The 18,799-nt window shown below is 49.9% G+C and overlaps 1 protein-coding gene across 1 annotated transcript; it reads right to left on the reverse strand.

Annotated features, from left to right (window-relative positions):
* Positions 1-450: 450 nt before the first annotated feature.
* On the reverse strand, positions 451-7,855 carry LOC102446816 (GTP-binding nuclear protein Ran). The gene is made up of 7 exons (XM_006116767.3): positions 7,683-7,855; positions 6,875-6,917; positions 5,669-5,753; positions 5,107-5,232; positions 3,387-3,574; positions 935-1,105; positions 451-815 (listed from the first exon to the last, which is right to left on the reverse strand). The coding sequence occupies exons 2-7, from the start codon at positions 6,908-6,910 to the stop codon at positions 771-773; spliced, it is 651 nt and encodes a 216-aa protein (XP_006116829.1). The 5' UTR covers positions 6,911-6,917; positions 7,683-7,855; the 3' UTR covers positions 451-770.
* Between the last annotated feature and the right edge of the window lie 10,944 nt (positions 7,856-18,799).

Here is an 18,799-nt window from a genome sequence, read left to right on the forward strand (position 1 = left end):
AAACAACAAGGGGAGGGGCTCCTTGCTCGAGGGGTTCTGGCTGATTTTTAGTACCAGGGGCTCTCCCTTTGTGCACATTGAATAAAGTCTTGTTTAATTGAATTGAAGACCCTTGATTCTGCCCTGCACCTGACTCTGGGAACCACAAAATCCCAACAATACTAAGGAACTTTACAAGTGTGCACAAGCATGGTCTACACAAACCGTTTACCTCAACCTGCAGCCAAGCCCTTAGATGTTCATGGCTTGTGTTTTTCCTTTAAAAAAGTTATACTTCATGTTTCCCTAGAAGTCAGGGGTTTAAGAGTCAGGCAGGCTCCAAGAAGCTTGAGAGATTACCTTTCAATTCACTACGTTACATACCTAATCCAAACACAGAATTAGAATTCAATACTATATAGCATTATTGAAAGAGACATTGTTGAAGTTATTAATGCATGAAAGTTCACGTTTACATATTTGAAATACAACTTTATTATGATCTAAACAAAAAATGGGAATGACAGTAGCAAAAGAGATTTACTACTGAATATGGTGATAATACAGTAGTCTTAGACTCTAAACTCAAGGGGGAAGTAACTGCAGTCCAAAAAATATGAAGGCAGTTTTAGACTGCCACATTCACTCTGAAGCCCATTCATCTCAGCATCCCAAAATTAAGCACGGTCTGCTCAGCTACATAATAAAGTGGTAAACACACTGCACCGCTGACGTCACAGGACAGTTGCCTATAAAACTAGACTTCTGACACCAGGCTCCAACTTCATCCCTTACAGGTCATCATCTTCATCTGGCAGTGCAGTGGTCTGAGCAATCTGAAACAGAGTTTTATTTAGCAACTAGTTAAGACTGAACTCCCTACCAGTTGATTTCTCAGGCATCATTATTAGAGCAATAGACATTCAGAACTCTACCATTGTGTTACAGCAGTTACCTGTAAGTCTTGCTCATACTGTGCGGCCAATGCTGGGTCCATAACAACCTCTGGGGGAGCAAGAGCAGGCATAGCAACAAACTCCAAGTTGGGATCTCCAATTAGCTTCCTGGCAAGCCAGAGGAAAGGCTTCTCAAAGTTGTAGTTACTCTTAGCCGAGATATCATAGTACTGCAAGAGAGAAACTGTCACATGTACATACACCAGTGGTCATCAACCAGAAGATCAAGGATCTACTGGCAGATTTTGGAGCCTGGCAGCTTCCTGGCCAAACCAGTCAGGATCACCTATCAAGTGGTGACACTTCAGTTGCCCCTCCACCCAGAGTCATGCTGCTCTTGCCTTCAAGCTGCCCCCCCAGGAGCCTCCTGCTTGCTGTGCAGGATGTGGGAGGGAGAAGAGGGGGTACTGACACCAGCATGTTCCCCCCTCCCCCACTTCATCTCCACAGAGAAAAGGGGGGGAAAAATGGAGGAAACTTGGCAATGCAAATCTGTCTCGCACTGTGTGGGGTGTGTGTCAAACTGTCCTTCACTCATCTCTTGTGTGCACGCGCACACACACAGGGGGTTACTTTTACTGCTTGCAAAGTGGGTTTTTAACTCATTTGTGCATTTCATAATTTTCATTTGCTTATGCTTACATTAAATTCTCTCAGTAGTGAGTTCTAAAACCTGGTCATGGCTGGAATAATTATCCCTGTGGTAATTGCTGCTCCTGAAGTGGGAGATGAATGGGCATGTCCCTGCAGCCCATGAGAAAGGCAGAGCGGGGGTTTCCACATGCTACTGTTGCCAGCAGACCCCACTCCTGCAGCTCCCCTTGAGCACCAACAGGGAACTGTGGTCAGTAGAAGCTGTGGGCTCAGTGCCTGTAGATGAGGGGCAGCACTGGCCCCAAGGAGCCATTGCTGTACGTGCCAACTGCTTTCAGGAGTGGTGCAGGGCCAGGGCAGGAGTAAGCCTGCTTCAACCCCACTGCTATACTATCCAGAAGCCATCTCAGTTAGTGCTCAGCCAGAGCCTGCTTCCTGAACCCATCCCAGCCCTGAACCTCCTCCTACACATCCAAACTCCTTCCCAGAGCTTGCACCCTAAAACCCCTCCTGGACCCCAAGCCCCCACCCTGGGCTAAGCCCAGAGCCCCTCCCACATGCTAAACCTCTTGGCCCAAGACCAGAGCCTGCACCCCAACCCCAGCCTGGTGCAAGTGAGTGAGGATGGGGAATGAAGAGTGAGCAGGGTGAGGCCCATGCTCTGCCCTTTCTCCCAAGGCAGGAAGAAGTGAGGGCAAAGGTATTTGGGCTTGAGGTACATCTTACATTGCACTTAACAGCCGCCATACTGGGCCACACCAAAAGAGTCCATCTAGCCTTGTATCCTGTCTGCCAACAGTAGCCAATGCCAGGTGCCCCAGAAGGAGTGAACAGGCAACCACCACATGACCCCTCTCCAGTCATCCATTTTTATCTAGCTCTTTTGAACCCCGTTAAAGTCTTAGTCTTCACAACATCCTCTAGCAAGGAGTTCCACAGGTTGACAAACTGAAGTAGCAATCTTGTAGTTAAAGAGGTTGGAGACCACTGACATACACTTAGACACCTATTGCTAAAGCAGTTGGACTTTGTACTGCTGCATTTGACTGACTAGTGCCTCAACTGGAAGGTCTCCATCGGCTTTAGCTCGACAAAATAAGTTGTGCCAAACCATTTTGCTCAGTAAGGAGGACACCAAACAGTCCTGCAACAAGTCAAAGCATCAAATTTTTTGACCTAAACCTGGATTTTTATTCTAGTAATGTTTAAGCGAAATAAAGCAGGCCTGTTCAGAGCGGAGCTCATTTGGCCCAGCTGCTCAGAATTTATCAAGTTCTAATTAAGTCGGTCTCTTCACTAAACAGAAGATAGAGGCTGCCATGATCTATCTTCCAGAGTTTGGTTTTAGCAACTTATTAGACCTGCTAAATCAAACTCTGGGTGCCCCCACTGGCAGTTGGCACTCCTGCTTTGCAAAAGTAAAGGAAGTCAATGGGAGTGCTTGCTTGCTCTCGCTCTCTCCAGCCTCCCGCTGCAAGGACAGCATGGAAACGCTGAACAAGGTAACATCAACTCTAGCTACGCATCTTGATTCAATGCTCCCTTTTAGCATAGGCCTGGCTTTAAAGTAAACCCTGTTATCAGCTTCCTTAATGAGCTTTATATTAAGGCTGACTTCAGGGTCCTGCATAAATCAATGAAGTACCTTTAACATCCTATCCATGTCAACTGTTAAGATCCTCAATTCTGTTGTCATGAAAGACTATTTGATGTTTTACTGTGCTTGTTATCACTGGTAACAAACACGAAAGTACTCTGCATTGCCTTTTTACCTTCAGAATAAAGTGCTGCAATAGTTGTGTTTAGGTCAATAGACAGAAAGCAAGACCTGAGATTCCTGCAAAAAGATAATCCTACCTGAAGATTCTTCTTCCTGTGGAAGACAATTGACTTTGCCTTGACTTTTCTGTCCTTAATATCCACTTTGTTGCCACACAACACTATAGGGATGTTTTCACATACTCGTACCAGATCTCTATGCCAGTTAGGTACATTCTTGTATGTAACTCTTGATGTTACATCAAACATTATGATGGCACACTGAGCTGAAAGAATTTTAAAGTTGTATTATTTATTCTTGAAATGTATACCAGCACTGGAGACAGCTGTGCAATGCCCTGGATCAGACCTAGGAATGGGTCATCTTCCTGTGAGCACCACAGGCCTTGGTACAATCTAGCCTTTGAGTACTCGGTAGAAGAGAGTGAAGAAGCAGGTCATGATCATTTATCCCCTCACATCTCAGTGTTTGTAGGCTTGGGCCCTAAGACACCCAATAATTCTATTCATGCAAGTAGTCCTGTGGAAAATCATGGTATTACATATATAGCTAGGAGACACACTTTCAAGTTTGATTTGCCCAAATATTTATCCAAGACAAGATTCAAATAAGAGTAAATAGTCTTGGCCAACCTATCCAGTCCTTCAACTGCTGAGAGCTCACAGTATCTAAGGATGACTTGCATCTCCAACCGTAGTTAAGGAGGTTTTGAAAGGTCACACAGTTCTGTACAGATCTCTAAAGTTTGTCCTCTTACTGGCCTTCAGGAAATGAGGAACAATTAGACAGTCAACTGAGTGACTATAAAGGAAAAGCTACATTAGCCAAAAAAAAAAAAAAAAAAAAAAAAAAAAAAAAAAAAAAGACACCCCCCCCAGTTTGATACTCAAGGCAGCAATTTAATCATGAAGTCTTGCTACTAGGTTTTGGTCATGTCATTTAACTTCAGAGTTCCATAAGTTATAAAACCATATACAGAATAGTGAGTACTATTCCTCATGCTGACATAGCTACAGTTTACTTAGGGTACAATGCTCTTTTTTAGTACAGGTTGGACCTCCCTGGTCTGACACCCTCAGGACCTAACTGGTCCCAGATAAAGGATTTTGCCAGACCCGAGGGGGGAATTTTTTGACCTCTGGCCACCAGCCCCCACCACTGACCTCCCAGCTGGCTCCCCACCTCCTGCTGCCCCGCCAACCCACTGGGCGGCCATCACTGCCATGGCTGACAGCCCCCATGCACAGCGTTTCCCAGCCCCACCATCAGCTCCCTGCAGGCAGCCTGCTGACCCCGCAGGGATCCTTCAGTGAGCCCTGGTGGAGGGCTAGTAGTGTCTTGCAACATCCATGCTGGACCGTGGGTCTTGCCAGACCAGAGAATCCCAGTTAAAAAAAGTGTCATTCTGTACAACCTAGGGATGTAAGCAACTAGCCAACAGGCTTATGCTTATCAGATAGTTGAGTAGTGACTACTAGTTGCTTCCCCACCCCACTCTATTGGGGGGGGGGGGGGGGGGGGGGGAGGAGAAGAGGGAGGGAGGGAGGGAGGAGAGAAGACAAGAGCAGGTGCTGGGGCAGCAGGTGTAGGGACAGGCTCTTAATGCACTTAAAAGGCAGAGGGAGCTAACCCTGCTATGGCTCCACTCCCCAGCTTATCAACTAGTTGATGGAAATGCCAATTAGTTGGATTACATGCCATTTAACATCCTTAGCACAACTATTGCCAGCTTTCTGACTGCCACTCCACATAGTCACAGGGCAGTTACTGTTATAACCATTCTGTAGTTGTACTTACCCTGAATATAGTATCCATCCCGCAGACCACCAAATTTCTCCTGACCAGCTGTGTCCCATACATTAAATTTAATAGGGCCTCTGTTAGTGTGGAACACCAGAGGATGGACTTCAACACCCAGTGTAGCTGCAGTTAAAACATACAATTTTAGTAACCACTTACATAATATTTGAAGCTAATACACATTGGACCTACCTTTGTCCAGCACCCTCAGAACTGGAGCAGTCCCAGGCTAGGGATGGTCAAGGCTCCCCTGCTGGCTGCCCCATTGACAGCTCCTCACCCTGCTGATGCCCTGCTAAAGCTGGCCCGGCCAAGGCCACCTGACCCCACTGACACCAGGGTTCCCCAGCAGGGGGTAGGCTCCCCAATGCTGCCTGGCCCTGCCAACGCCAGGGTTCCCTTGCTTAGCCACTGCTGGCCCAAGCAGGACTCTGCAAACCCCACTCTCTCGGTTGGCTCCTGCTCCTGGAGCTGGACCATGGATATCGCTGGACCTGAGTGTCCCAGATTTGGGAGGTTCAACCTGTACTAGGATTCTGCAAATAGTGTTCAAACATACCTACATACTTCTTTTCAAATTCACCGGTCAAATGACGTTTTACAAAAGTTGTTTTACCAGTACCACCATCACCAACCAAGACAAGCTGTTAAGACAGACATCAAAAGGAGAAAAAAAAAAAAAAAAAAAAAAAAAAAAACACAAACACAAACACAAATCAAGCCAATGCATTTGAAAGTACTTATTAAAAATTACTGCTGCCTATCAATCAGTTTTAGGTAGTTTAACCAAAACACCAAGCCTATAAAAATCTCCTTGCATGGAGTAAATTTAACTTTTCTTGACATTATAAGCTACCTAAAAAGCAGTTGAGGCCCAACTTGTTACACAAGTCTCTGAAGTCAGCACAGCAGCTTGCATCTTTCCTTCCATTCTTGACATTACCAGTTTCAAGCTTCCTTATGCACCACCATACAGATTTAAATTAAATGGAGTGTTAATTTTGTTCTATCCATTACAGATTACTAAAGAACCTGGCAGATTTGGCCTCAAAATGCCATTTTTTAGGATCTCTTTTTAGCATGTTATATAGAACCATTTCAATCTTTCATAAAGTGGACCAGTTAACAAGGCTGTCCTCTGGTGTTTATAATTCAAACATTACTGTGGTGCTCATGCTAGACCAGTACAGTAACTGATTTTCATTGGCCAAACCAAGAAATATGCAATAGGACAGTATTTGATGTTTAGAAAAAGACTACTTTCCACAGGGTTTACCACCACCAGCTAATAAATATTGTGGCTTTGTAAACTAGGAAGACCCCACACCCAGGAGTGCTGTAACTAGTGTCTAAGTATATAACATTGTGCACTCTCAGCACAGTAGCTAAAGTGAGTTTTCCCTACCATCTGATGTTTCTAAAGAACAGAGGAAAGAAATGATAAGTTAGAAGATTACCTTATAACAAAAGTGACAAAGGAACTAGCAAGAGGAAGCCCTGAAAGTACTTTTAACTCAAACGGACTGGATTTTAAACTGTGCACCACAATGAGTTAAATAGTTTAAACTACAAATCGAGTTAGAAACAGCAGCTAAGATGCAAGATATAGTTCACGCTAGATGCTAGCGCCCCACCCCCCTTACTGTACAATGATAAAGAATAAAAATATCAGCTCTAAATCCGCGGCAGCGCTAACGCCAACCGGGAACCATACACGATGATACTCCAGCGAGTCAGAACTGCCGGCTCAAGGCCAGTTCCTTACCTTAAACTGTACTTGAGGCTCTCCTTGGGCGGCCATGCTTAGTCTGCGGGAGAAACAGAAGCATGAAAGCTGGGAATGCCAGACGGTCAGGGTTTGGCCGGCAAGTAATAGACACCGAACTCCGCGCGGTAGTCACCAGCCGCCTCAGGCGCGGAGAGCCGGGCTTTTCCCCGCCCGCCAACTCCCCGCCCGATTCGGGCCCCATTCATCGCGACAGGAAGCGACGCTCCACATGGGGCGTCAGAATGAGCTATAATGGCGGCCGCACTTCCCGCCCAGGCCCTAAGGGAATCCTCAGAACCGCACTCACGTCAGGCCCGTTAGGGGAGGGCTGAGCCAGAGCCAGCAGGGCACCCCCTAGGAAAGACGTGTTTGGACTCGGCCCGGTGTGGGGGACAGACTCCCCTATTCCCTCCCCGCAAACATCCCGGTGCTGAGGAAACGACACCGCCTAGTTGCCCACCCAGGCCTAGCAATTCCGAGGGATTCAACCCCCATCCTACGCCCACTCCACCAACTACCCTCGCAGCCTCCTCGCGCCGCCATAACTAAGTAGCGCACGCCCCCGTCCCATCCCATCCCCACCTCTCTACGGGCACCCAGGCGGCATCAAGCCGAGCGCTGCTCCTCCGACCAAGCCTCTCCTGCTCCTTATGTACCTAACGGGTCCAGACACCCTATCGCCAAAGGAGACAGAAACTGCCTCCTACCAGAACTAATCTCTCCTTAACCCTCTTCTCTAGGCTACTACACCTCGTAGGTATCCCACTGGCCCCGCACCCTACAGAAAAGAGAAAAGCCCCGTTACCTCCCCTAGAGTCTTTCGGTATCACTCCCGTCACTGACTAGGCAGTGGAAAGATGGCGGAAGCGCGGTTCAAATACCCGGAGTGCGACACCGCGTGAACACAGAGAGAGGAGGGAGTGATCGAGCGTCACGTGATTGGGGAGGAGGAGCCCGGGAACGCCCTCCCTCGGCCAACGCATACAGCTGCCTTCGACGTTTTTCTGAGCGCCGTTGGCCGCGCGCAAACCGTTCATTTAGCTGCGCGGGGCGAAAATCCACCACTCTTCTGGGGAAGGGGACGAGGGGATCGAGGCGCTCGCACTCCACCCCTGCTGGCCACAGGATTGGATGTGATGTGATGTGATGTGGGCTCTGTAGCGCGCGACCCCCCGCTGGCATGTGTTAAGAATCCGGCTATGCGGCGCATGCGCGCGCGGTGGCAACAACACCACATCCCCCCTGCTGAAGGGTTTCTACGCGCCTCTGCCTGAATTCTGAGCGGAGCTGCAGATGTAGCGTCACAAACAGCTGCCTTTAAGAATTCCATATCATGCTAGGGTGTACTGAGCATGTTCAGTAAAAGCTGCTGTTTCTGCTGCCGTCACTCTGCCCTTACGTGGCTTCAGACGCTGCTCCCGATTATTTACAATCATTAAAGAGGGGCTCAGGAGGCAAATCGCAGCGGGGGGATGGGCAGGGTGTGAGCAGGGGGGCAGAAATTTACCAGCCTTGGGGGCGGGTCAATTAACTTTCTGGTGGGGCAGAACAGGGGTTGGAAGGGAAAATCAGGCGGGGGGAGTGATTGGAGCTGGGGTGAGATGGTGCCAGTCCCTGTACCGGGGTTCCCCCCCCCACACACACAGGGAGGGGCAAAAGGGGTAATTTACCTAGGGGGTGAGCCCCTTGCCAAGGGTGAAAATCTGGGGGTGGGGGGCACAAAGGGGGTCAGAGAGGGATTTTTATTTCCCTTCTCAGAGAGACGTGTGCCAAGGCAAAGAGCAGCTTCCTGTTTGCTCTAATTGCCTTGTCTCTCCCTGCCAGCCCCTGCAGCCCCTCCTCTGCATTGTTACAGTACACGGGGCAAAATGCTGTAAGCACCCCACATGCAGCTGTGAGGGAGCTGTCATAACTATGAGGGATGGCCAGCAGCCTGGGGACTAAGGTAGCAGTCAGCCAATAGGAATGCAGATAGGGATTTCAAACTGGGACAAAGGAATTTTTGGTTTTTCCCTCCTTTGTCCCTGGGCAGTTGACTCTCCAGATACTGAGGGGAACAGACAACATGTCTCTCTTCAAGAAAAGACTCTTCATCATCTGTAAGTAGGGCAAAGTCTAGATAAATCCGTTAGGTTTGATTGTTTTATGGTTTGGGAATGGGGATCTGATGTCTGTGCTGTTAGAAATGGGGTTTCCTCTCTTTTGTAACTATGTTTTGTTCCCATGGGAAAATTCCTCATGAGTTTATTAATTGGTGGCTCTTAACCATCTAGCCAATCCAACTATGCTTGAAACAGGAGTATTGTGATAATAAACGTTATTTATTTTTTATTAACCTGGTATTGGTTCAGTTCTGTGTCCTGGAAAATCTGTCTGTAGGATCTGCATGCCTCTGACTAGGGGATAGCAGCCACAGACTGCAGTTTGTATTTTCTCTTTTCTTTTTCAAGCTCTTTGGGGAAAAGAACTTGGAGTGCACCTGGGGTTGGTTTCAAGTGTCCACCCCTGTTTGTAGGTTCAAAAGCACTTGATGGTGGCAACAGATTTATCATCCCCAAAATCTAGGTTTTTAGGATTTTGGGGGGAAGTATTATACCAAAGCCTGGAGAGATCAGGTTTTGGGGTACCTTTGCGGGCCCCCACGTCTGCATTTATCATGCCAGAGTTGGGAATCAGCCATAACAGGAGCATGTAACACATTTTGAGGATTTAAAAGTCCCTAATCAGTTAATATATGAAGTCTCATAACCAGGGCTCGACAAATACACTCGCCCGCTCGCCCGTGGCGAGTAGATTTTACCAACTGGTGAGTGCAGGGGCGGACTGGCCCGGTGGGCCGTTGTGATGGGCTGGCCAAAGCCCGTACTACGGGGGCGCGGCCCCATTCAATCTGCCAGCTGGTGGAGGAGCAGAGCGCTGCTGGGAAGGGGGAAGTGCTGCGATTCTCAGCGCTGGGTTGCCTGTGTGCAGCTCCAGCGCGAGGAGGTGGGGCGCGAGCCAGAGGGCGGGATGCCAGCAGACGCCAGGACACTGGCGTGACGTGGCGTCCTGACGTCACGGCCGGCGACCGCCAGATTCAAAAAGGCTCCGGCAACCCTGCAAAGTGGAAGGCAGAAGGCAGGTAGGGGCAAGGGCAGGGGCAGGGGCAGGGGCTTGGGCTTGTGCTGTGCTGTGCTGTGCTGTGCTGTGCTGTGCTGGGGGGGGGGGGGGGGAAGGGAAGGGGAAAAATATGGGGAAGGGGCTTGTGCTGAGGGAAGGGGAGGGGAGGAGGTCAGGAGAAGAAGAAGAAAGGGGAAGGCACCAAGGGACAGGGGTGCAGGAGAGACAAATGCCAGGGGGCCAAGTGCAGACAATGAGGAAAAGGGCAGGAGGGGAGGTGTCAGTGGGGTGGGGGGGACAGGGTGATGCTGGGAGGGGAGAGGGTAATGGCATTGGGGGCTAGAGGGGGGAGGGGGAGGTGCTGGGAGAAGGCTTGAAAGAAGGGGTGGGCATGAGGAAGGCGGGGATGGAGCAAGGCATGTGTAAGAGCACAGGGGCATGAGGGTGGTGAGGGGGTGGGTATCAGGGAAAAAGAGGGCAAAGGGCGCAGGGGCAGTGAGGGAAGGGGGAGGCACCAGGAGGGTGCAGGTGCCAGGGGATTCTGGGGGTGAAGCAGAAGGGCAGACACCTGCAGGGGAGGGGCCAGCACCAGAGGAGAGAGGCAGGGCAGGTGTGTAGAGGGAGCTGTTAGGAGAATGGGGCTACTGGAGGAGTGGGCACAGGGGGTGTCAGCCGATGGTCAGGGCAGTGTGTGTGTGTGTGTGTTACACCCGAGTCTTCAACTGCTGGGACACAAGGTCCCGTCACAGCGGGCAGCCTAGGGAGGCTGACGGGCGTCCCGAGAAGTTTAACGTCCATGTCTTTGACCGCTAGGACTGGGGTCCCGTCGCGGCGGGCAGCCAACAGGCTGACAGACGCTCCCGAGTTTACAGGGAGAGCTTATTACATCTCAGATTTTGACTGCTAGGGTACATGATCCCTTCGCAGCGGGCAGCCTAGGGAAGGCTGAGAGATGCCCCACGGATCTGTCCTCTGGAAGCAACACAATCCAAACGCCCAAGCTCTCCCTATACCTGTCCCTTATGACCGGCTGGAGTTCTTTTAAATTGTGCTTGGTTCTGTTACAGCAACTGAAGGAGTCAGGTTAAAACTTAACCAGTTACAGGTTTATTAAAAGGGCTTATAAATCATATGGTTACAATGGCTATTGCTCTACTTCTTAACTGCTAGCAAATATAGATCTTAAAAATGGTTACAAAGGAAAAAGGAGGATAGAAAATAATGGTACCAAGTGACAGCTTAATCTTTAAAGATCTCTAACACTATGTATATATATATATACTTAAACAAGGGATACATCCAGGTACAATTTTTACCCCCTTCTGTGCCTCTCCACTCCAGCGGGTCAGGCCAGGGCCGGTCCCTCAATTCCTAGGAAAGACGAATACGAGGTGGGCGTCCCCGTGGAACCTCGGGAGGTCAAACACCTAACCCGGCCAGCAGGTAGATGGCAGATCGACGCTCAGAGTGAGTGTGCTGCTGGACCCATCTTTATACCCATAGGGGCCCGTGTCACGATTGGTCCACATGGGCCTAGTCAGTGTTGCTCCGAAACGATTCGGGGCGATGCGTCGGCCGCTGCCGGCAGGGTGGGGTCCGGGCCCTCCCTCACTCCCGGCCCCGGCCAAGGGCCCTAACACCAGGAGCTCAACTCCCGGTGGAAGCAGGTGGGGGGTTGCCCCTAAACTCGCCTACTCACGGGCTCCGCGACCCTCCCTGGGCCTGGCGACCCCGCTGGCGATGGGCTCACTTCTTCCTCTGCCCCGGTGTGATCGGCCCGGGCTCTCCGCCCCCTGGCTCCCCCGAGCCCTCAGGTACCTGCTCGTCCTTTCCTTCCGCGTCCTCCTCCCCCTTTCCCTTGCTCGTCCGGCCCATTTTATCCTACCCCCGGCCATCTTCCCCCGCTTCCGGGTGCCTGGCGTCCCCCTTCCCCGGTGCGCCGGCGACGTCAGACGACGTCATCACCGGGCGCTGCTGCGTGGCATCTTCCCTGCTCTCTGGCCGGCCGGCCGCTGCCCTCCCCAGCCCCCACCCTTCCCGGGGGCTGTCCGGACGATCCTTCCGCCCGCGGCTGGTGACGGGGTTACTCCACCCTGTCACACACCTCCCCCCTTTTAGTAATCCTTAAACTCGCCACCTCCCCATGCCCTTCCTCGGGTATACGCGAGAGGCAGTCCACGTTTTGGTTGTCTCTGCCCGGTCGATGTAGGACTTCAAAATGGTATGGTTGTAGACTCAGGTACCAGTGCATTATCCGGGCGTTCGTGTCCTTCATAGTCTGGATCCACTTTAAGGGCGCATGGTCAGTTACCAATATGAAGTGGTTCCCTGCAAGGAAATAGCGTAAGGAGTCGATCGCCCATTTGATAGCTATTGCCTCCTTCTCTATTGTCGCGTAGTTTCTCTCACGCGGAAATAACTTTCTGCTCAGATAGACGACCTGGTGTTCGACCCCCCCCTTCCTCCTGCGCCAAAACCGCCCCGAGTCCCACCTCTGATGCGTCAGTCTGTAACACAAAGGGTCTCTCAAAGTCCGGCTGGCGCAGCACCGGGCTCGTTACTAGGCACTCCCTCAGCGCCTGAAACGCGCGCACTGCCTGTGCAGAGGGGGAATGAACGACAAGGGGAAGAGGCCCAACTGGTCGTACCCAAGGCCTACCGTTGGAGGGTGATGGAGTTGGCGCACGACAATCCATGGGCGGGGCACCTAGGCGTGGAGAAAACCCAGCAACGAGTATTACAGCGGTTTTACTGGCCGGGGATATACCAGGACAGTGGGCCCGGGAGAATTTGCAACGGGCCCAAGAGACTCAAGCGCAACAGTATAATAGAGGGACCCAACTGAGGAAGTTTAGTCCGGGCGACCCGGTATTAGTCATGCTGCCCGTAGGGGAGTCTAAATTGCTGGCCCGATAGCAGGGCCCCTTCCGGGTGATAAAACAGGTGGGAGAGGTAGATTATGAGGTACAGGTAGACGGGAAAAGGCGTAAAAGCCAAATTTACCATGTAAACTTGTTGAAGCGTTGGGTGCCCCGGGAAGCAACCCGGGAGGAGGTACTAAGCACCGAGATAGAGTTTGGACCTATCTGAAGCCCTTTTGCTGCTGTGGGGTTGAAGCCCTGTTCCTGGGTGGTCCCCACCATAGGGCTCAGCCCTGTTCTCGGGTGGCCCCTGCTGCGTGGCTGAAGCCCTTTTGCCGCCTCTGGGCTTAGGACCATTCCCAGGTCCCCCCCTCCCCCCAGTGGGGCTCAGCCTCGTGCTTGGGTGGCCTCAGCCACTAGGCTGAAGCCCATTCACCACCGTGGAGTTGAGCCCGGGGGGGGAAGGCATTTGGGAATGGGGCTGAGCCTTGTGGGGCGGGGCCACCTGGGAATGGGACTGAGCCACCCGGGAACGGAGCTGAGCCCCACAGCAGCAAAAGGGTTTCAGACCAGTGGTCTTCTCATTCATTCTGGCATTTTCTAGAAACTTCTTGAATCTTCCAGTGTGTTCTCAAATGTTCTCTGTGACACACAGCATGACGGACACCTCTCCTTTTATAATAGTATAGATTATCATTGTGCAATGCATGTCATGGCACTATTTGTTTTTATTTTAATAGCTAATGCTCAAAAACATTTAAGTATATAGCAGTTACTGGTTTTAGCAATTCCATCTATGTTTCTATTATATCAATTGCCATGTTTTTGTGCTTTAATTTTGTAAGCTGGAGTTTTTTATTTTATGTTTTTATCCCCATTCTGTTCCTGAACCAAAGCTGATCACAAGACAAAAAACAATGAAAAGTCAGGGAAGGATATGTCTAGACCTCGGTGAAAGCTCCCCTAGCCTCATGTGCATCACTCCATGGCTGTGTCTAGACTGGCCACTTGAATTTCTGCAAAAGCACTGACTTCCTACTGTCTGAAATCAGTGCTTTTTGCGGAAATACTATGCTGCTCCCGTTTGGGCAAAAGTCCCTTTTGCACAAAACTTTTGCGCAAAAGGGCCAGTGTAGACAGCTCAGATTTGTTTTGCGCAAAAAAGCCCCGATGGCGAAAATGGTGATCGGGGCTTTTTTTGCCCAAAAGCGCGTCTAGATTGGCCACGGACGCTTTTCCGCAAAAAGTGCTTTTGCGGAAAAGCATCCTGCCAATCTAGATGCGCTTTTCCAAAAATGCTTTTAATGGAAAACTTTTCCGTTAAAAGCATTTCTGGAAAATCATGCCAGTCTAGATGTAGCCCATTAGTATATAGAATAGAGAATAGAAAGTCCAAGGTAAGAACCACTTTTTTGGGATCCAAAAAGCAGGGCAGCATTGCCAGATGGGAAATCCCTGCTGCAGATGATACTGAGCCCACAGCTACATGTACCCCAAAAAGTAATTATCACAACAGTTCTAGTACAAAGTCCTCTATTGATATCCAAAATACAGAAGCTGCTTAACTGTAGTATGAGGGCCTCCAGGCTGTGATGCTTGGGCCTCCCTCCCTTCAAGGGGGTGAGCCAGTGCTGGTGCTCCAGCCATTGGGTGGTGGCGTGCCAAGGCTTGCTGCCCGCCCCCCGCCCACATTGTGGCACCAGTTTGCCCTGCTGTGCAGGGGGGAGGAGTGCCTCTAAGCCTCATGGGCTGGATCCATGTTAGCCACGGGTTGCATCCGTCCCATGGGTACTGCCTGGCAGGCGGAGGATGCGGCTCTTTGAACAGCAGCGCAGGGAAGCTCTAACTCTATGGTAGATCTATATTCACTTTTAGGCTACACCCCAGTCGCTTCCACTGGCTAGGAATTGCAGCCAGTGGGAGCATGGGGTGGGGGGCAGTTTCCTGCAAGCGCATGGCTATGTGGAGGCACCCGCACCCTCCCCTCCCCAATCTGCGCTAGGTAATTGCTCCCATCCCCTGCCCCCTCCTCCTGCCCGGAACATGCACCCTTAGCCCCCTCACTCATCCCCAACCCTCCCACAACATCTATAAGCTCCATGCTCCAAGAAGAGTTAAGCTGGCTCGGGGGGAAGCCCTGAGCCTTGGCCCCCTCCCACTTGTGTAGCATGAGTGAAGTGAAATGAGCATCCTCCTCTCTTTTTTCTTACTTCTGAAGAGGAGGCCACATCTGTGGGGTTTTTTCTCCTCCCTGGGGGGCAGGTGTCATTGAAGGTTTTGGGGGGGGTTTTTTTGCTTCTCACTTGCGTGTTGCCTCTGACCCAAATAAAATTCCCCAATACAAAGCTAGGGGTTCGGGGAAGGGGGGAAAAGGGGAGGTCTCTCTCTCTCTCTCTCTCTCACACACACACACACACACACACACTCTCACACACAAAATATTGAGGGTATGTCTACACTACCCCGCTAGTTCAAACTAGCGGGGTAATGTAGGCATACCGCACTTGCAAATGAAGCCCGGGATTTGAATTTCCCGGGCTTCATTTGCATAAGCGGGGCGCCGCCATTTTTAAAACCCCGCTGGTTCGAACCCCGTGCAGCGCGGCTACACGGGGCACGAACTAGGTAGTTCGAACTAGGCTTCCTAGTTCGAACTACCGTTACTCCTCGTGGAATGAGCGGGGTTTTAAAAATGGCGGCGCCCCGCTTATGCAAATGAAGCCCGGGAAATTCAAATCCCGGGCTTCATTTGCAAGTGCGGTATGCCTACATTACCCTCCTAGTTCGAACTAGGAGGGTAGTGTAGACATACCCTAAGGAAACAAACACCCCCAGCCTCAGCTGCATCAAAGATAGGACAGACATCTCCATTAGCATACAGAATGGAGAACAGCACGTCACACTGAATTATGGGATAACGAAAGCAGGAAAGCACTGCCTTGTGGGAAATCTCTGCTCCAGCTGCTAATGAACTCACATCTGCACACACCAACTATGTCTACACTGCAGAGTTTTTCCGGGATACCTATGGTATCCCGGAAAAACTCTGCAGTGTCCAGGGAATGCATCTGCTCTTCCAAAAAATTTTTCCAAAGAGCAGACACGCTTTTTCGGCATCCCTATAAACCTCATTTTATGAGGAAGAAGAGATGTTCTGAAAAAGGGTTTTTTTCCTACATTTGGCCCAGTGTGGATGAGCCAAATGTAGGAAAAGCCTCTTCCGAAAAAACAAGCGGAAAACGCTACGCAAATTGTGGCTTGCAATTTTCGTAGCTTTTTCCGGAAGAGCAATGCAGTGTAGAAATAGCCACCCAGATCAATAATTATCAGACCCACTGTAATAACAGATACTCTACTGATATAAAAAATACTGAAACTGCATAGCTGCATTATTCTTTCTCAGCATACCACCCATAGCCCGATATGATCGGTTTCTATTGCCTAGCCTTAACAAAAGTGTAGAATACTCCCTGAATAGAACAGAATTCACATTTTGATTACCAGAAGAGTCAAAAGATTGATCCTGCCAAAAGTCATTGTAAGATTTGTCATCGACTTCAATGAGAGCAGAAGTCCAAAATGTCACATCTGTTAAACTGTTATTTTACACATAACAGCAAACTTCATTTTAATATAATACTAGGGGGCTGTGCCCCCGGCTTGCTACACTCACCAACCCCCCCACTCTCTGGGAGCAGGGTGTCTGGCCAGGTGGATGGGGCAGGAGCGGTCTGGGGGTGCAGAGTCTCAGTGGAGGGGGTGCATGAGGGGGCTGGGGGTGCAGAGTCTCAGCTTGGGGGGCTATGAATGAGCAGGCTGGGGGTGTGGTGTTGAAGCAAAAACTTCTCTCTGTTTTGGCGGCTAATAGACAGCTTTACTGATCAATAAGGCAAGAGTGAGCCAAACGTGGTCCCAGCAGAGCCGGGCCCAGTAAGGCTGCTAATACAATCAGTCCTAGTATCTTTACACCCTTAACCAAACAGTCTGTCAGGGCATCCGATTACAGAAATCATCAATTAAACTTAGAAAAGCGAAGCCTTATCAGCAAGGATGGTGGGCAGGTACTAGGGAGTAAGGCTCCCTTAACCAGCTCAATTAACACATTCCAATAGCTCATCTTGCAGGCCTCTGTCCTGGGGTAACAGAAAATTCACTCTGGTATACGTGCAGAAGCAGAAAGCTGAAATGGTTTCTGTTATACAAGATGGCTTCTAGCTAAATATGAAAATGGTTTCCACAACTCCCCCCTTTTAAAGGCTAACTTTGAAACCATTTTATACCTCCATTTCCATCAAAGTATTTACGTACATTTCTTGTTCCTTTCTCTGCTCATCATATTTTAACATCATTACTTCCACATTCCCTTTGGTAAGGGTCCGTCCCGTGTTTTCCAGAATACAAGAAATACAGCATTTGATTAACAAGAAACAGCAATAAACACAAAAGAATATAGCCAATACTAGAACTATTCCTTGCAAAATCCAAGTTCCCACATGTCCAAACCAGCCTCCCAACCACCCCCAGAGGGTCCAACCTTCCTCCTGTCTTGGGCTTTCTACAGTTCTTTCAATCTCTGAGGCATCTTCCTCTACTTCCTTGCTGGTGTCAGTGATACACACAGTATTCTCTTCCTACTAAGGCACAAACCCCGCCCTTACTAGCCAGGATGTAGTCTAGGGCCATTCGGTTTTGGCTTTTTCCCACCCTGGCTCCGGACCCATTACATGTCCAGCAGTACTCTCCAATTGGGGTCAGGACTAGGCGGATATACCCTGGGTTAGTAAACCCTTTATCCTGCCAAGTATCATTTGGCTTAGTTCCCTAAACAGTGTGCCATTCATTTGAGTGTTGTTCAGTGGGACTGGAATCATTGGGATGCCTCCTTCTGAATGTACAGGACTGTGAGCACATATCCAGCAACCTGTGGAATTAAATTCTTGAGAAACTTGGTTCATTAAAAGCATAAACACATTTGAACCATATAGGTTATAACTACTAAATATTAAAAACAAGATTAAGCATAAGCTTAACATGAATTGTTTGTCCAGCCTCATGCTGGCTGTTCTTCAGGACTTCGTAGTTTGCTTCACCAATCGCTGGCAGGTTCTTCTGGGCTGCAGCTGGTACCTTGCCCTCGGTCTCTCAGGATCGTCTGCTTCTGGGCCTGGATTGCCGGTACCAGGTCTGCGCTGATCCCCGTCTACTTCTGGACCTGGGTTTCTGGTACCAGGTCTGCGGTGATCCCTGTCTGCTTCTGGACCTGGGTCTCTGGTACCAGGTCTGTGGTGCTCCTTGTTGGGGCCAACCTCTGTAGGGGCTGGAACCGGTTTGCTGTGGGACACGTGAACCCAGGTGGGCAATCCCTCGCACTTTACAGCAGTATGGGTGGTCAGAAGGACTTGGTAGGGACCCTTCCACCTGGGTTCCAGGGCAGTCTTCCGCTGGTGAACCTTCACGCAAACCCAGTCTCCTGGTTGTAGTTTATGGCACGGCTCAGTCGGGGCCTCCTGGAAGGCGTCCTTAACCTGTGAATGATAAGACTGTACACACCTCAGAAGTTCCTGACAATACTTGACTATGCTTCCTTTAACGAGTGTGGCATCAGCCAGGTCAATTTCTGGGCTGCTTAACAGTCTCATAGGTCGGCCACATGCAATCTCATGTGGACTGAGTCCAGTTTTCCGATTAGGAGTGGCTCTCATGCTCATTAGGGCAATTGGGAGTGCTTCTACCCATGTTAAGCCAGAGTCCTCACATATTTTTGTGAGTTTATTCTTTAAAATCCCGTTTCGTCTCTCTACTGCTCCTGCGCTCTCCGGGTGTCGCGGGCAGTGCAGTGCTTGTCTGATAGAGTAGTACTTTGCCAGATTTTGAACAATTTGACCAGTAAAGTGGGTACCTCTATCACTGGAGATCACAAGGTGCATTCCCCATGATGGGATGTAATGATTTAGAAGTTTCT

The sequence above is a fragment of the Pelodiscus sinensis genome, unplaced genomic scaffold (genome assembly GCF_049634645.1).
Source record: "Pelodiscus sinensis isolate JC-2024 unplaced genomic scaffold, ASM4963464v1 ctg42, whole genome shotgun sequence".
Lineage (NCBI taxonomy): Eukaryota > Metazoa > Chordata > Testudines > Trionychidae > Pelodiscus > Pelodiscus sinensis.

Bases quoted from the DNA above. Each gene is read 5' to 3' on its own strand.
- LOC102446816 (XM_006116767.3), bottom strand. From the start codon at position 6,910: ATGGCCGCCCAAGGAGAGCCTCAAGTACAGTTTAAG. The intron at 1,106-3,386 runs GTAGGATTATCT...TCTCTCTTGCAG, and splicing joins ACAGGAAGAAGAATCTTCAG to TACTATGATATCTCGGCTAA. The intron at 816-934 runs GTAACTGCTGTA...ACTCTGTTTCAG, and splicing joins AGTATGAGCAAGACTTACAG to ATTGCTCAGACCACTGCACT.